This window comes from Salmo salar, chromosome 18, assembly GCF_965601325.2.
Source record: "Salmo salar chromosome 18, fSalSal1, whole genome shotgun sequence".
Classification (NCBI taxonomy): domain Eukaryota; kingdom Metazoa; phylum Chordata; class Actinopteri; order Salmoniformes; family Salmonidae; genus Salmo; species Salmo salar.
The window spans coordinates 53,376,365-53,394,200 of record NC_138308.1 but is presented as its reverse complement, the minus strand read 5'-3'; the positions used below and the strand labels follow the sequence as shown (position 1 = coordinate 53,394,200).

Here is a 17,836-nt window from a genome sequence, read left to right as displayed (position 1 = left end):
GCTGCTGATACTGGTGAGTTGGGTACTGGTGGGGCTCTAGGGAGAGGTGGTTTCTGTGACAGAGAGTCTGGCGGGGAGAGCAGGTGTTATAAGGACTATAGCGGAGAGTGTGGCTGTTATAAGGGCTGCGACGGGGAGCCTGGCTGTGACGGGGAGCCTGGCGATTATAGGGGCTGTAACGGGGAGTGTGGCTGGGGGTGTGGCTATTATAGGGGCTGTGACTGGGAGTGTGGCTGTGACAGGGAGTCTGGCTGTGACAGGGAGTGTAACAGGGAGTCTGGCTGGGAGCGTGGCTGGGAATGTAACAGGGAGTCTGGCTGTGACAGGGAGTCTGACAGGGATTGTGGCTGTATGTATTCATATTTAACAGACACACAGTTCTCCCTGTAAAAGGAGTCCTGACAACGCTCTCCCTCAGCACAGGGATGTGGTTTTCTATGGTCTGGATGGTACGCATGGTGAAGTCTTGATGCTGGGGACAGTTCTCCCAGTGATGGTGTCTGGAGAAAAACAGGATAGGATAAATATTATTAATTATACATACACATTCAAAAGTTTGGGGTCACTTAGAAATCACTCCTGTGTTCCAATGGCACATTGTGTTAGCATTTTAAAATGATAAACTTGGATTATCTAACACAACGTGTCATTGGAATACAGGAGTGATGGTTGGCTCCCCCCTTGGGTTGTGCCGTGGCGGAGATCTTTGTGGGCTATACTCGGCCTTGTCTCAGGATGGTAAGTTGGTGGTTGAAGATATCCCTCTAGTGGTGTGGGGGCTGTGCTTTGGGAAAGTGGGTGGGGTTATATCCTGCCTGTTTGGCCCTGTCTGGGGGTATCATCGGATGGGGCCACAGTGTCTCCTGACCCCTCCTGTCTCAGCCTCCAGTATTTATGCTGCAGTAGTTTGTGTCAGGGGGGCTAGGGTCAGTCTGTTATATCTGGAGTATTTCTGTCTTATCCGGTGTCCTGTGTGAATTTAAGTACGCTCTCTCTAATTCTCTCTTTTTCATTCTTTCTCTCTCTCGGAGGACCTGAGCCCTAGGATCATGCCTCTGGACTACCTGGCATGATGACTCGTTGTCCCCAGTCCACCTGGCCGTGCTGCTGTTCCAGTTTCAACTGTTCTGCCTATGGAACCCTGACCTGTTCACTGTGATTATTATTATTTGACCCTGCTGGTCATATGTGAACATTTGAACATCTTGGCCATGTTCTGTTATAATATCCACCCGGCACAGCCAGAAGAGGACTGGCCTCCCCTCATAGCCTGGTTCCTCTCTAGGTTTCGGCCTTTCTAGGGAGTTTTTCCTAGCCACCGTGCTTCTACACCTGCATTGCTTGCTGTTTGGGGTTTTAGGCCTGGGTTTCTGTACAGCAATTTGACATATCAGCTGATGTAAGAAGGGCTATATAAATACATTTGATGGTGGCTGATAATGGGCCTCTGTACGCCTATGTAGATATTCCATTTAAAAAAAAAATCCAGCTGCAATAGTCATTTACAACATTAACAATGTCTACACTGTATTTCGGATTAATTTGACGTTATTTTAAAATGGAAAAAAAATGCTTTTCTTTCAAAAAACAAGGAAATGTCTAAGTGACCCCAAACTTTTGAATGGTAGTGTGTATAGTATTTTATAATTAAAAAATAAGATATTCAATGGACCAGCCACATTTTACTGACCAACAAATTTGTTCGCTAAAATTACACAAACAAAACAACAAAAAACACAAAAAGCTGACGCACATACAATACACTAAAATGTATAATTAGTATGAAGTCGTGGTATATTGTTTAATTTAATTACATTTGTGACCCGAGTGTCTTTCAAAGCTGCACAATGCAGAAATCGCCCCTCCATTTCCTAGTTACTACAATTCGAATAGTTCGGCTAATTTCAGTTTGTGACAAAACAAGCAAGTATAGTGTGAAGAATCATTATAATCAAGGTTTATTTGTCACGTGCGCCGAATACAACAGGTGCAGACCTTACAGTGAAATGCTTACTTACAGGCCCTAACCAACAGTGTGATTTATATGTAAAAAAATTGGTATTAGGTAAACAATAGATAAGTAAAGAAATACAAAACAGTAAAAAGACATTGAAAAACAAGTGGCGAGGCTGTATAGTGGCAAGGCTAAAAACAGGCACCGGTTAGTCGGGCTGATTGAGGTAGTATGTAGATATGGTTAAAGTGACTATGCAGGTATGATGAACAGAGTAGCAGTAGAGAGGCTATATACAGACACCAGTTAGTCAGGCTGATGGAGGTAGTATGTAGATATGGTTAAAGTGACTATGCCGGTATGATGAACAGAGAGTAGCAGTAGAGAGGCTATATACAGTAGAGAGGCTAAATACAGGCACCGGTTAGTCGGGCTGATTGAGGTAGTATGTACATGAATATATGGTTAAAGTGACTATGCATATAAACTTGGCAAAAACAGAAACGTCCCTTTTTCAGGACCCTGTCTTTCAAAGATAATTCATAAAAATACAAATAACTTCACAGATCTTCATTGTAAAGGGTTTAAACACTGTTTCCCATGCTTGTTCAATGAACCATAAACAATTAATGAACATGCACCTGTGGAATGGTCGTTAAGACGCTAACAGACGGTAGGCAATTAAGGTCACAGTTATGAAAACTTAGGACACTAAAGAGGCCTTTCTACTGAGTCTGAAAAACACCAACAGAAAGATGCCCATGGTCCCTACTCATCTGCGTGAACGTGCCTTAGGCATGCTGCAAGGAGGCATGAGGACTGCAGATGTGGCCAGGGCAATAAATTGCAATGTCCGTACTGTGAGAAGCCTAAGACAGCGCTACAGGGAGACAGGACGGACAGCTGATCATCCTCGCAGTGACAGACCACGTAAAACAAACACCTGCACAGGATCAGAACATCCGAACATCACACCTGTGGGACAGGTACAGGATGGCAACAACAACTGCCCGAGTTACACCAGGAATGCACAATCCCTCCATCAGTGCTCAGACTGTCCGCAATAGGCTGAGAGAGGCTGGACTGAGGGCTTGTAGGCCTCTTGTAACAATGTTGCATATGGGCACAAACCCACCGTCGCTGGACCAGACAGGACTGGCAAAAAGTGCTCTTCACTGATGAATCGCGGTTTTGTCTCACCAGGGGTGATGGTCAGATTTGCATTTATTGTCAAAGAAATTAGCGTTACACCGAGGCCTGTACTCTGGAGCGGGATCGATTTGGAGGTGGAGGGTCCGTCATGGTCTGGGGCGGGGTGTCACAGCATTATCTGACTGAGCTTGTTGTCATTGCAGGCAATCGCAACGCTGTGCGTTACAGGGAAGACATCCTCCTCCCTCATGTGGTACCCTTCCTGCAGGCTCATCCTGACATGACCCTCCAGCATGACAATGTCACCAGCCATACTGCTCGTTCTGTGCGTGATTTCCTGCAAGATCTATAACTCACATTTCTATGTGAATTTTGTAGGGTCGCCAAAAAGTTATATAAAAAGAGCCCTTAGCGGTCAAACAGGGAAATGGTTTTGTAGTTTTTCTACCAATCATTTTAGAAACACTTAAAATAAGGTCTGTATTTCGTGTAGGCTCACCCTGGCGTGGCATTTTTGATAACCATGTAAATCTCTCTCGGACAAGATGACTTCTCAATATATTAGTCTCTATTTACTCTCAGATTCAAAAATGCTAATTAGCATCAAAGTAGACATCAGGCAAAACTACAAATCCCTGCAAACTCCTGCACTTCCTCTCTAGCTGACACCTTTTGCTAAGAGGTATTGTGTCAATTTAAAGGAATGTAGCCAATTTATTAATTACTACATGTAACAGATAGTTAAATCCAGAGATTCTTACCCTTGGCTTGAGCTGGCAGTCTCGTCCAGATCATCGTGGAATTTGTAGTTTTTTATCATAGCCACATTAGTAGGTAATTAGCATTTCAGTTTTGGTGGGTAAATACAGGCAAATATATTCATAAAAAAAAAAGTTACCTTGCCGAGAGAGATGTACAGTTATTAAAATATGTCACGCCAGGGTAAGCCTACGGGAAACACAGCCCTTATTTTAAAAGTGTTTCTAAAATCCCCTATGGGAAAAAGGAACCGAAACACAGCCCTTATTTTAAGTGTTTCTAAAATCCCCTATGGGAAAAAGGAACAGAAACACAGCCATTATTTTAAGTGTTTCTAAAATCCCCTATGGGAAAAAGGAACAGAAACACAGCCCTTATTTTAAAGTGTTTCTAAAATCCCCTATGGGAACAAGGAACCAAAACACAGCCCTTATTTTAAAGTGATTCAAGTGTTTCTAAAATCCCCTTTGGGGAAAAAGGAACGGTTGGAAAAAATAACATTTCCCTGTTTGACCGCTGGGTTTTATGGTTATTATGACACATACTGCGATACTCTGTTACAGCTTTAACCGAAATATCAGATGCACTAAAATGTGCACCTGCCCCTTTAATGGGTAACGCGATTTCAGTCATGTTTGTGCGGGTGAGATTGAGTCTGACTAGTAGCCGCGTCTTCTCTTCCCTAGCAGTTTTTAATTTAATAACCATTATTTAACCAGGCAAGTCAGTTATAGAACAAATTCTTATTTACAATGAATAAAACGATGTAAATAGGCAAGAAACAAGGAAAAAGGCTCTCTTCAGGCAGACTTAAATTAGACAAAGTGTCATGCCTGTGCTCAGCTCTATACGTGCGCACTGTCCCAGCCAGGCGGTGTTGAAGCGCAAGGTGGGATAGGCTGTAGGACGTTTTACTTTGTGCGATTAAACAAAAAACGGCAGAAATACTGTTATAGGATAAAAAAAAATAACGGAATAGAGGCAAGCCTAGTTCAGTCTGCTTTCCACCAAACACTGCGAGACTAATTCACCTTTCAGCAGGCAATAAGCTAAAACAGGAGGACAATTATACACTGGAGTTGCTTACCAAGACGACATTGAATGTTCCTGAGTGGCCTGGTTACACTTTTGACTTAAATCGTCTTGAAAATCTATGGCAAGACCTGAAAATGGCTGTCTAGCAAAGATCAAATACCAACTCGACAGAGGTTAAATCATTTTTTTAAAGAATAAAATGGGCAAATATTGTACAATCCAGGTGTGCAAAGCTCTTAGAGATTTACCCAGAAAGACTTACAGCTGTTGCCAAATGTGATTCTAACATGCATCGACTCAGGAGGTTGAATACTTACGTAATCAAGTTTATATATATATATTTTTTACAAATGTTATAATTTTTCTACTTTAACATTAGAATATGTAGATCGTTGACCCCCCCCCCCCCCCCAAAAAAAAAGACAAATACATTTTAATCCGACCCTAACAAACCTAAATTTGGAAAAATTCAAGGGGTGCGAATACTTTCTGAAGGCACTGTATATCTACACACACTACATGTCCAACAGCATGTGGACACCTGCTCGTCAAACATCTCATTCCAGAATCACGGGCATATGGAGTTGGTCCTCTCTTTGCTATAACAGCCTCCTCTCTTCTGGGAAGGCTTTCCATTAGATGTTGGAACATTGCTGCTATAACAGCCTCCACTCTTCTGGGAAGGCTTTCCACTAGATGTTGGAACATTGCTGCTATAACAGCCTCCACTCTTCTGGGAAGGCTTTCCACTAGATGTTGGAACATTGCTGCTATAACAGCCTCCACTCTTCTGGGAAGGCTTTAATATGGAGTTGGTCCCCCCTTGCTGCTATAACAGCCTCCACTCTTCTGGGAAGTCTTTCCACTAGATGTTGGAACATTGCTGCGGGGACTTGCTTCCATTCAGCCACAAGAGCATTAGTGAGGTCGGTTACTGATGTTGGGGTGATTAGGCTCACAGTCGGCGTTCTGATTCATCCCAAAGGGTGTTCGATGGGGTTGAGGTCAGGGCTCTGTGCAGGCCAGGCAAGTTCTTCCACACCGATCTTGACAAACCATTTCTGTATGGACCTCACTTTGTGCACGGGGGCATTGACATGCTGAAACAGTTTGGGCCTTCCCCAAACTGTTGCCACAAAGTTGGAAGAACAGAATTGTCTAGAATGTCATTGTATGCTGTATCGTTAACATTTCCCTTCACTGGAACTAAGGGGCCCGAACCATGAAAAACAGCCCCAGACCATTATTCCTCCTCCACCAAACTTAATATGGCACAGGGCAGGTCCTTACCGTTCTGCCACCCTAGGGCAGGTCCTTACCGTTCTGCCACCCTAGGGCAGGTCCTTACCGTTCTGCCACCCTAGGGCAGGTCCTTACCGTTCTGCCACCCTAGGGCAGGTCCTTACCGTTCTGCCACCCTAGGGCAGGTCCTTACCGTTCTGCCACCCTAGGGCAGGTCCTTACCGTTCTGCCACCCTAGGGCAGGTCCTTACTGTTCTGCCACTCTTGGACAGCCCAAAACAGTGGCTCCAGAAAACCTATAATAGTCCCACTAAGCAAATTGACGTTGAAAATACGTATTTTCCAGACATTGAAGTTATGTTCAATTTAGGTTTTCTGAATGAAAAGGTATTTAAAGTATTTTTAAAATACATATTTTCCAGGAAGTTGAAAAGGCGTCCTTTCTCAAACACCAAAGGACAGATTTCCACCGGTCAAAGGTAAAAATCTGTCGTTCTGCCCCCTGAACAAGGCAGTTAACCCACTGTTCCCCGGTAGGCCGTCATAAATAATTTGTTAACTGACTTGCCAAGTTAAATAAAGGTTAAAATAAAGTGGTTGTGTGTCATTCAGGACAACTCACTGCATTCAGCATAACATTCTACATTTCAACATTATGTTTCTGACTATATTCTTCTTTATTTAGACAGGTACAACGGTGTGCGATAACGTTCAACCCGATCCGCTTCGACTCGCGTCCCCAAGCGAATCGCGCCCCGGGCACAAATAGTACCATCAATTACTTACAAACAAAAACGAACCTTTCCTGAAACTCACATTAAAACAAATGGACTGACTGCAAATGTTCAGATCACCAATAACCGTTTTAACAGGCTAGGAAGTTCCAGTTTAAGTTAATACTTCTGGAAGTGACAGCAGCTCCATAGCGGAGGTGTAGAATTTAGACGCTGTTTCCTAATTGCAACTTAATGTCGCTCTGAGACAATTCAGCCAGATTGCTACCAATTTACCGCATGTTGTGTTGGTGTCAATCAATGTGAAGAACACGGGGAAAGTTATTGGTTTAATGAACATGTGCCGGGGAAGAAAAATAAAAACTAATATTTCCCTAGTAAATTCCGCCATTACTCACATCATGTTGTCTCCGTGAAGTTACCGTTCACCGCTAAACACGCAGCCACCACAGTCCACTGAAAGACGCGCACATTCAATCAGCCAGTTCATTTCTAACAGGTGTCAATTCCCTGAGCGACGTTTTGATTTTTCCTCTGACCTCCCATCACATAGTCAAATCCGATCACAACTTTGGCATTTGACACTATTTGGAAAAAAAAGAATGACTAGAAAACTGAAGTAAATTTACTACACTAATGAACTACTAAGTCTAGAGAGCTATAACGTTATACAGACATCTATAACAAATACAATAGTGACACCTAGTGGGGGATTTATAGAAAACACCTAAGCTTAATGGCCAGGGGAGCGTCATTTTTGGCTTATCGAGCTAGATCGTGTTCCTATGTCAAACACAAACAATCATAATATACTGCTCAAAAAAATAAAGGGAACACTTAAACAACACATCCTAGATCTGAATGAAAGAAACAATCTTATTAAATACTTTTTTCTTTACATAGTTGAATGTGCTGACAACAAAATCACACAAAAATAATCAATGGAAATACAATTTATCAACCCATGGAGGTCTGGATTTGTAGTCACACTCAAAATTAAAGTGGAAAACCACACTACAGGCTGATCCAACTTTGATGTAATGTCCTTAAAACAAGTCAAAATGAGGCTCAGTAGTGTGTGTGGCCCCCACGTGCCTGTATGACCTCCATACAACGCCTGGGCATGCTCCTGATGAGGTGGCGGATGGTCTCCTGAGGGATCTCCTCCCAGACCTGGACTAAAGCATCCGCCAACTCCTGGACAGTCTGTGGTGCAACGTGGCATTGGTGGATGGAGCGAGACATGATGTCCCAGATGTGCTCAATTGGATTCAGGTCTGGGGAACGGGTGGGCCAGTCCATAGCATCAATGCCTTCCTCTTGCAGGAACTGCTGACACACTCCAGCCACATGAGGTCTAGCATTGTCTTGCATTAAGAGGAACCCAGGGCCAACCGCACCAGCATATGGTCTCACAAGGGGTCTGAGGATCTCATCTCGGTGCCTAATAGCAGTCAGGCTACCTCTGGCGAGCACATGGAGTGCTGTGTGGCCCCCCAAAGAAATGCCACCCCACACCATGACTGACCCACCGCCAAACTGGTCATGCTGGAGGATGTTGCAGGCAGCAGAACGTTCTCCACGGCGTCTCCAGACTCTGTCACGTCTGTCACGTGCTCAGTGTGAACCTGCTTTCATCTGTGAAGAGCACAGGGCGCCAGTGGCGAATTTGCCAATCTTGGTGTTCTCTGGCAAATGCCAAACGTCCTGCACGGTGTTGGGCTGTAAGCACAACCTCCACCTGTGGATGTCGGGCCCTCATACCACCCTCATGGAGTCTGTTTCTGACCGTTCGAGCAGACACATGCACATTTGTGGCCTGCTGGAGGTCATTTTGCAGGGCTCTGGCAGTGCTTCTCCTGCTCCTCCTTGCACAAAGGCGGAGGTAGCGGTCCTGCTGCTGGGATGTTGCCCTCCTACGGCCTCCTCCACGTCTCCTGATGTACTGGCCTATCTCCTGGTAGCGCCTCCATGCTCTGGACACTACGCTGACAAACACAGCAAACCTTCTTGCCATAGCTCGCATTGATCTGCCATCCTGGATGAGCTGCACTACCTGAGCCACTTGTGTGGGTTGTAGACTCCGTCTCATGCTACCACTAGAGTGAAAGCACCGCCAGCATTCAAAAGTGACCAAAACATCAGCCAGGAAGCATAGGAACTGATAAGTGGTCTGTGGTCCCCACCTGCAGAACCACTCCTTCATTGGGGGTGTCTTGCTAATTGCCTATAATTTCCACCTGTTGTCTATACCATTTGCACAACAGCATGTGAAATTTATTGTCAATCAGTGTTGCTTCCTAAGTGGACAGTTTGATTTCACAGAAGTGTGATTGACTTGGAGTTACATTGTGTTGTTTAAGTGTTCCCTTTATTTTTTTGAGCAGTGTATATAAACATGACGATGGTAATGGTTTAATAAGGAAATGAACAGGAGACTCCCTTTACCCTCCATTATATAAAAAAAAGCTGGTCTATACTTTATACCTGCTATTACTTACCCACTATACACTGACTTGACAAAACATGTTCTTACCATGACATCTACTAGACCAGGTGAATCCAGGTGAAAGCTATGCTCTCACTTCAATCAGTGTAGATGAAGGGGGGAGACAGGTTAAAGAAGTATTTTTAAGCCTTGAGACAATTGAGACTTTGATATTGTATGTGTGCCATTCAGAGGGTGAACGGTCAAGACAAAATATTTAAGTGTCTTTGAACGGGGTATGGTAGTAGGTGACAGGCGCACCGGTTTGTGTCAAGAACTGCAACGCTGCTGGATTTTTTTTTACGCTCAATAGTTTCCTGTGTGTATCCAGAACGGTCCACCACCCAAAGGACATCCAGCCAATTTGACAAATCTGTGGGAAGCATTGGAGTCAACATGGTCCAGCATCCCCTGTGGAACGCTTTCGACACCTTGTAGAGTCCATGTCCTGACAAATTAAGGATGTTCTGAAGGAAGGTGTTACTAATGTGTGTGTGTGTGTGTGTGTGTGTGTGTGTGTGGTGTGTGTGTGTGTGTGTGTGTGTGTGTGTGTGTGTGTGTGTGTGTGTGTGTGTGTGTGTGTGTGTGACAACAACAATCAGTGACCGGACACTGAAACACAGTATGAAACTTTATTCCCCTATAAAATGACACATTTAAAAAATAAAAAATTTAAAAAATCCTTCAAATGATTTGTCATTAACATGAATGTTTTCGGAAGTGTTTTACTGGGAACAAAAAAATAGAAACTCATCACATCCTCATAACTGAACATGTAGTTTGTGTCAATCAGGTGGTAGTAACAAACAAACAAACAAATGTTCAAATGAAACATCTCTTAGAAAATATTACAAGCATACGATTGTATGGCTTTAGTACCACAAGTCAATCATATCATTATAAAAATGTAAATAACACACAGAAAAAAAAGTGTATTTATAAAACACTTAGTAAATGACTTGTCCTTCTGTTGATCGGATCACATATCATGTTAAACAACCAACAATCTAAATTAATCTGTCCATAATTCCATACATGGTGTGATTAAATCAAATATATTATATAATTCTTGTGTCAAAAATGTGTATTTTAAAACTAGAACACTCCTTAAAACGTCTTAAAATAAAATCCAACATTGTGTGTCCTGGTCAACTCATTGTGTGTCCTGGTCAACTCATTGTGTATCCTGGTCAACTCATTGTGTCCTGGTCAACTCCTTGTGTGACCTGGTCAACTCATTATGTGTCCTGGTCAACTCATTGTGTGTCCTGGTCAACTCATTGTGTGTCCTGGTCAACTCATTGTGTGCCCTGGTCCCGTGTGGCTCAGTTGGTAGAGCATGGTGTTTGCAACGCCAGGGTTGTGGGTTCGATTCCCACGGGGGACCAGTACGGAGAATTTTTTTTTTTTTAATGAAATGTATGCATTCACTACTGTAAGTCGCTCTGGATAAGAGCGTCTGCTAAATGACTAAAATGTAAATGCCCTGGTCAACTCATTGTGTGTCCTGGTCAACTTATTGTGTATCCTGGTCAACTCATTGTGTGTTCTGGTCAACTCATTGTGTGTCCTGGTCAACTCATTGTGTATCCTGGTCAACTCATTGTGTATCCTGGTCAACTCATTGTGTGTCCTGGTGTGTCCTGGTCAACTCATTGTGTGTCCTGGTGTATCCTGGTCAACTCATTGTGTGTTCTGGTCAACTCATTGTGTGTCCTGGTGTGTCCTGGTCAACTCATTGTGTGTTCTGGTCAACTCATTGTGTGTCCTGGTCAACTAGTGAAATCCATGAAAGTCATCATTGTCAACAAAACTGTCCTCTCGACAACCAGCAACACATCAGCGAACAGACAAAAACGTAACTACGAGTGTTTTCTGCACCACGTTATTAAGTGGTTGCCTGGATACCGGTCTGTCGGTTGCCTGGATACCGGTCTGTCGGTTGCCTGGATACCGGTCTGTACGAGTCTTATCGTTCCACGGAGTAAAGGGTGTGGAATGATAGCAACAAAACAAAACAAAACAGGTCTGGGTATCAGGCTAATTAAGTGACATGAGTTACTCCTAAAATGTATACAGTACCACTTCAAGTACAGTAACCAGCTGGTACACAGATAAGATACCGGACATGCTGAGTTTGAGTCCAACCAACCATTCAGTACTAGTTATACTACATTTATGCCACTGGGTGGCGCTGTTGGGTTACTGACATTCTCCACCTGGAAACTGTCTATAGGAAAAAAAGATGGGAAACACTTAGACTGAAATAGGTGCCTGAAATATTCATTTTTGAGTGTTGGTACTGTTTTATATTTAGGTGTTGGAAATCTGCAATACTTTTGAGAAAATATTCTATAAGAGGAACTCGAGCAGAATAACATTTGAGGTGTCGATTCTCAGTGAGCTCCTATCTAAGTCAACCACTGACAACATCTCACCTCAGATCCACTTGTTTCATAGCTAGTAACCATTATAGTCATAGACATATTACCTTATTTATGGTATATGACTTGTATGAAAAACTCATCAGAATGACCTGTGGATATCACATTTTTTGTTGTTGTCAATATGTCTCAATGGTAAAACATAGATTTAATTACATACATTTTACTTTATTGCAATTTAACTTGTCCCATCATCGTTTACATGTGTACATTTTAGACCCGGGGACACACTATTTTTATAGAAAAGATATAACAATAATTTTAAATAAGCGTAGAACTGTATCATACTGTACATAAACGTCAATTTAAAGAATCCACACAGTCACTATGAAAATATCACCTCATAATCACACAGTTATTTTTTAGATCATATAAGCAGCTTGTACACCAGCCCTGTGCTTTACAACTAGAGATGCAAAATTACAGTACCTTTCCCTCAAATTCCCAGGTTTTTCCAGAAATCCCAAATGAAGGATTCCAGCATTCCATCCTGTTTCCAGGAGTCTTCCTACCAGGATTTTTTTTGGGGGGGGTGGGGGGGGAAACCTGAGAATTCTTAGAAAGTTACCGGTAATTTTTGCAACCGTATTTAACAACACTGTCTCACTTTGAGCAACGATTACAACCACCACAATGGTCAACTGACACATTGTTAAAATCATCAACGGCGACCACACAGAATATTAGCCAAACACATTAAATAACATGGGATGAAAAAGGTTACTGGCTCAGTAATTAGGTCACTTCTCACCAGAACTCGTTGGGTAGAATCAAAGAGTAGAGTAGCACTTGGAAAGTACTGCAGATTTACATGAAAGTACTGCAGATTTACATGAAAATACTGCAGATTTTACATGAAAGTACTGCAGATTTTACATGAAAGTACTGCAGATTTACATGAAAGTACTGCAGATTTACATGAAAGTACTGCAGATTTACATGAAAATACTGCAGATTGCAGATTCACATGAAAGTACTGCAGATTTTACATGAAAGTACTTCATATTTACATGAAAGTACTGCAGATTTACATGAAAGTACTGCAGCTTAACAAAGTACTGCATCTTTACATGGAAGTATTGCACCTTTACAAAGTACTGCAGGTTTACATTAAAGTACTGCAACTTTACATGAAAGTAATGCATCTTTACAAAGTACTGCAGCTTTACAAAATACTGCAACTTTACAAAGTACTGCAGCTTTACATGTCCACTGATTCACCTAATTGTATCTATCTGCCAACTGGAAAAGCAACCGTGTTCTGTAGGATTGTGGAAGTTCTGTAACCGTGTTCTGTAGGATTGTTGAAGTTCTGTAACCGTGGTCTGTAGGATTGTTCAAGTTCTGTAACCGTGTTCTGTCGGATTGTGGAAGTTCTGTAACCGTGTTCTGTAGGATTGTGGAAGTTCTGTAACCGTGTTCTGTAGGATTGTTGAAGTTCTGTAACCATGTTCTGTAGGATTGTTGAAGTTCTGTAACCGTGTTCTGTAGGATTGTGGAAGTTCTGTAACCGTGTTCTGTCGGATTGTGGAAGTTCTGTAACCGTGTTCTGTCGGATTGTGGAAGTTCTGTAACCGTGTTCTGTAGGATTGTTGAAGTTCTGTAACCATGTTCTGTAGGATTGTTGAAGTTCTGTAACCGTGTTCTGTCGGATTGTAGAAGTTCTGTAACCGTGTTCTGTAGGATTGTTGAAGTTCTGTAACCGTGTTCTGTCGGATTGTGGAAGTTCTGTAACCGTGTTCTGTAGGATTGTGGATGTTCTGTAACCGTGTTTCGTCGGATTGTGGAAGTTCTGTAACTGTATAGCAACAGTTCGGTTAAAACCAGGCTTGGAAACAACAACAGATATTCTCATACATTTGACAGCCCTTTTATATGTCATAAATACTTCCCTGTGGCTCAGTTGGTAGAGCATGGTGTTTGCAACGCCAGCATGGTGTGTGCAACGCCAGGGTTGTAGGTTTGATTCCCACGGGGGGGGCAGTACAAAAAAAATGCATGAAATTAAATGTATGAAATGTATGCATTCACTACTGTAAGTCGCTCTGGATAAGAGCGTCTGCTAAATGACTAAAATGTAAAATACATATTCCATTGGGTTTAGGTGCCCTAAACATCAAATCTCCCCTTCCCTCCATGTATAAATATCCCTGGTCATCTGTGTGGCCTTATCACATATTCAACATATATGATTTCAAAATATAAAATAGAATGACAAAGCTGTAAAACATTATTCTAAATATAAACCATCAAGTTGGTGAAAACCATTGCTGTTAAATGTGATAGATTCAGCATGAAATATCCTTTGTTTTTGTAGACAGTTTTTAATGATTTTACTACGTCAATATGTCTTTGTTGTCAATATGTCTTTGTTGTCAATGTTTTGGCACCAAACTGGTGTGTCAGTTGTGAAGAAAATGTAAATAGTTGGAAGAGATGCAGAGATAATTGAAAATAATTGTGTATTTTATTTGTCGTGTTACCATTTTTCTTTGTATTATTATGTAATCTCTTCATCGTTGAGAAAGGCTTGTAAAGTACAGTCCATCTCCCTTGGCCAACTATCCTGTTAAACAATCCCAGAGAGGCAGTACCGACAGAGTCCTACAGCTGACCCAGGGCCCCAGTATATCAAACCTGTTAGGGTTCCTTCTTGCGAAAGGCGACTGTCTGCCTCTGCTGGAACTGAGGCTTGTTGCGTTTGTTGATGTCCTGCCAGCGGCAGAGCAGAATCATCTTGAAGGTATTCCTGAAGGTGAGGTTGCACATGGCGTAACACATGGGGTTGATGGTGCTGTTGACGTAGCACAGCCAGTAGCCCAGAGCCCACAGAGCTTCAGGGATGCAGTCAGTACAGAAGGTGTTGACCAACACCATAATGTTATAGGGAGTCCAGGTTATGATGAAAGCCAACAAGATGGCACTGAGAGTCTGGGCGGCCTTCTTCTCTTTCTTCTCCTTGACTACACTCTGTTTCTTACGTTTGGTGATCTGAGTCTTGGCTTTGGAGGCGAAGCGCTTGGCCATGGCTGCATCCTTCAGGGAGATGGGGGCCGAGGGGCCTGAGGAGGGGGACTTAGAGGTGGAGGACACATCCCCTGTTTGGTGGCTCCTGGTGGAGGTCTGGATGGAAGACGAGGAAGTGACGGGGGTTTTAGAGAAGGAGCGTTGGTGGTAGCTGTTGTCTTCCTTGTCTTTCTCCCTTCTGGTATTAGAGGATGTCTTTTTGTCATTATTATCGGCCCCTGGTGGCCGGAGAGGGTCCTTCGTAGCATCCTGGTCCTCAGGAGATGTCAGCTGGGGGTTGTTGTTAGGGTTGTTGCCAGGGGCGGAGTTTATCCCCGGCAGGTTGACCACGATGGAATAGATACCTCGGCTTGACTCCGTCGCCCCCTCTTCGTCCTCAGAGTCTGATTGGTCCATGGAGGCCCCGCCTCCATCGTTGTTGTTCCAGCTATCGGAGCTGCTGTGTTCCGGCTCTCCTCCCACTGTGCTTGCCTTCTTCTTGGACCACCTAGTCAGCGGCCAGAACCGGAAGCGTCTTCTGGTCTTCTTGGCTCCAGAGCCTTTCTGACCGGCCTGGTTAAGCTCGTAACTGCTGCAGCTCCTGGAGCTTCCTGTCTTGGGCACCATGGGAGCCTCCTCTTCCTGGGCCTCCTTCTTCTTCTCCTCCTCTTCCTTCTGGCTACCCCCCTGGCCCGCCTTGTTCCCTGCCCCCGACCCCCTCAACCCCGCCAGGTCTTTCTGCCTGTTCTCTGTCTCTCTGTAGATCCTCCAGTAGAGAACCGTCATGATGGTGACCGGCAGGTAGAAGGCAGCGATGGCCGTGCAGAATGTGATAATAGGCTCTGAGAGAAACTGGATGAAGCATTCTCCAGGCGGTACGGTGCGCTCCCCTACGATATACTGCCAGAAGAGTATAGCCGGGGCCCACAGGACGAAGGACACGGACCAGGCCATGCTGATCATAGTCAGAGCTCTCTTGGTGGTCCTCTTGGCCCGGTAAGTTAGAGGTCGAGTTATGGAGAAGTAGCGGTCGAAGCTGATGACTAGCAGGTTCATGACGGAGGCGTTGCTCGCCACGTAGTCGATAGCCAACCACAGGTCGCACGCCCAGTTCCCTAAAGCCCATTGGTCCATGATAATGTAGGTAGTGTAGAGGTTCATGGAAAGAGTTCCTAGAATTAGAACACTGTATTTTAGTTTCACTCTGATATTACAGTAACTGACAATACATATTACACTGATATTACAGTAACTGACTAATACATATTACACATTTGATATTACAGTAACTGACTATATATAATACACATTTGATATTACAGTAACTGACTATATATAATACACATTTGAAATGACAGTAACTGACTATATATATTACATATTTGATATTACAGTAACTGACTAATATATATATATATATATATATATATATATATATATATATATATATATATATTACACATTTGATATTACAGTAACTGACTAATACATATTACACATTTGTGAGACACTGTAGGCAATCATAGTACAATATATCATTAAATATCAGCTGTGATACATTACATCATCTATACACACGTATGAAAACAGGAAGTACAATTAAAATACCGATGATGAGGTCAGCGAAGGCCAGACTGAGGAGATAGTAGTTATTGACCGTCTTCAGCTGCTTGTTCACCTGGAAGAGAGAAGAGAAACATTCATTATTAAACTGTCACTTCACAGTATAATATCAATTAACTGGACATATGATGTTGAACGCTGTTAAAAACAATGTTGTGGACCATTCAGTAAGAGTTTTGAGGCACGTACTGTACGCCCCTGCAATAATTACGACCTGCGATAATACACATGCCATCAAGCTACCTCGCGCTACAGAAACAGGAGATAGGCTCATGCCCTGTGGGCCATTCTGGCTCGGACAAGCCTACTTAAACAACTACAAGCAGTCATAATACAATGTAACGTTAGTCTAGGCCTACAATCTACCTTGAAGGAGATGAGCACCAGGATGTTTCCCACGACGGTGACCAGAGACAGAGACCCGGTGAGGAACACGATCAGGATGACCTGCCAGATGGTGTGACCTCCCAGAGGGTCATAGGTCACCATGGGATCAAGGAGGGAGGCGTTGGACAGGCTGGATCGAAGAAGAACAAGATGATTACATTGTAACACTGAAACTGAAATGTATTTCCTTTATCCTAACCCTCCCGAGATGAACAGACACCCAAGGAGAGGTTGTAGGAATGGCTCAGCCACAGTGCAACACGCCTGGAGCAGTTTAGAGGTTAAGTCCCTTGCTCAAGGGCACAACAGGCAGGAGATGGTATCAAGGATAATGAATTCCAGAAACTCATCCAGTTTTCCCGGCTCACTCCCTACAAATTCCCTTCAGAGAGTCACCTCTGGGATTCGGTTTCTAACCCTCTAACCTGGTCAGGTTGGTGAGGTCCCTGGTAATGGAGTCGTTGTCCAGCACAAGGCCCAGGATGTCGTTGTCGGCATAGACCCTCAACCCTGGGGAGCTGTTGTTCAGGTACATACTGGGGTCTACAGAGGGGGAAGAGCTGGACGAGTTCAGGTTCAAGGTCATAGTGCTGCCGTCCTGAGGGCATATTCTGAAGACACCTGGGAGAGAAAAAGACAATTTGTTTTTAGCTTAATAAAGTCATATGTTCTGAGTGTACGAAACATTAAAGAACACCTGCTCTTTCCATGGCATAGACTGACCAGGTAAATTCGGGTGAAAGCTTTGACCCCTTATTGATGCCACTTCTTATGGCTTGGGGGCAGTATTTCGACGTCTGGATGAGAAGCGTGCTTAAAGTAAATGGCCTGTTACTCAGGCCCAGAAGCTAGGATATGCATATACAGTGCCTTGCGAAAGTATTCGGCCCCCTTGAACTTTTCGACCTTTTGCCACATTTCAGGCTTCAAACATAAAGATATAAAACTGTAATTTTTTGTGAAGAATCAACAACAAGTGGGACACAATTATGAAGTGGAACGAAATTTATTG

The 17,836-nt window shown here is 43.3% G+C and overlaps 1 protein-coding gene across 1 annotated transcript; it reads right to left on the bottom strand.

The window, feature by feature from the left end:
- Positions 1 to 10,011: 10,011 nt before the first annotated feature.
- Positions 10,012 to 16,952, bottom strand: LOC106577302 (muscarinic acetylcholine receptor M3). Its single transcript, XM_045711638.2, has 3 exons — positions 16,804 to 16,952; positions 16,423 to 16,492; positions 10,012 to 15,986 (listed from the first exon to the last, which is right to left on the bottom strand). Exons 1-3 carry the CDS (start codon positions 16,924 to 16,926, stop codon positions 14,449 to 14,451), a joined length of 1,731 nt encoding a protein of 576 aa, XP_045567594.2. The 5' UTR covers positions 16,927 to 16,952; the 3' UTR covers positions 10,012 to 14,448.
- Between the last annotated feature and the right edge of the window lie 884 nt (positions 16,953 to 17,836).

Excerpts from the sequence above, each read along its gene's own strand:
- LOC106577302 (XM_045711638.2), bottom strand. The coding sequence starts at position 16,926 with ATGGTGACCTATGACCCTCTGGGAGGTCACACCATCTGGCAGGTCATC. Across the intron at positions 16,493-16,803 it reads TGGTGCTCATCTCCTTCAAG|GTGAACAAGCAGCTGAAGAC; the intron begins GTAGATTGTAGG and ends TCTCTCTTCCAG. Across the intron at positions 15,987-16,422 it reads CTTCGCTGACCTCATCATCG|GAACTCTTTCCATGAACCTC; the intron begins GTATTTTAATTG and ends TTCTAATTCTAG.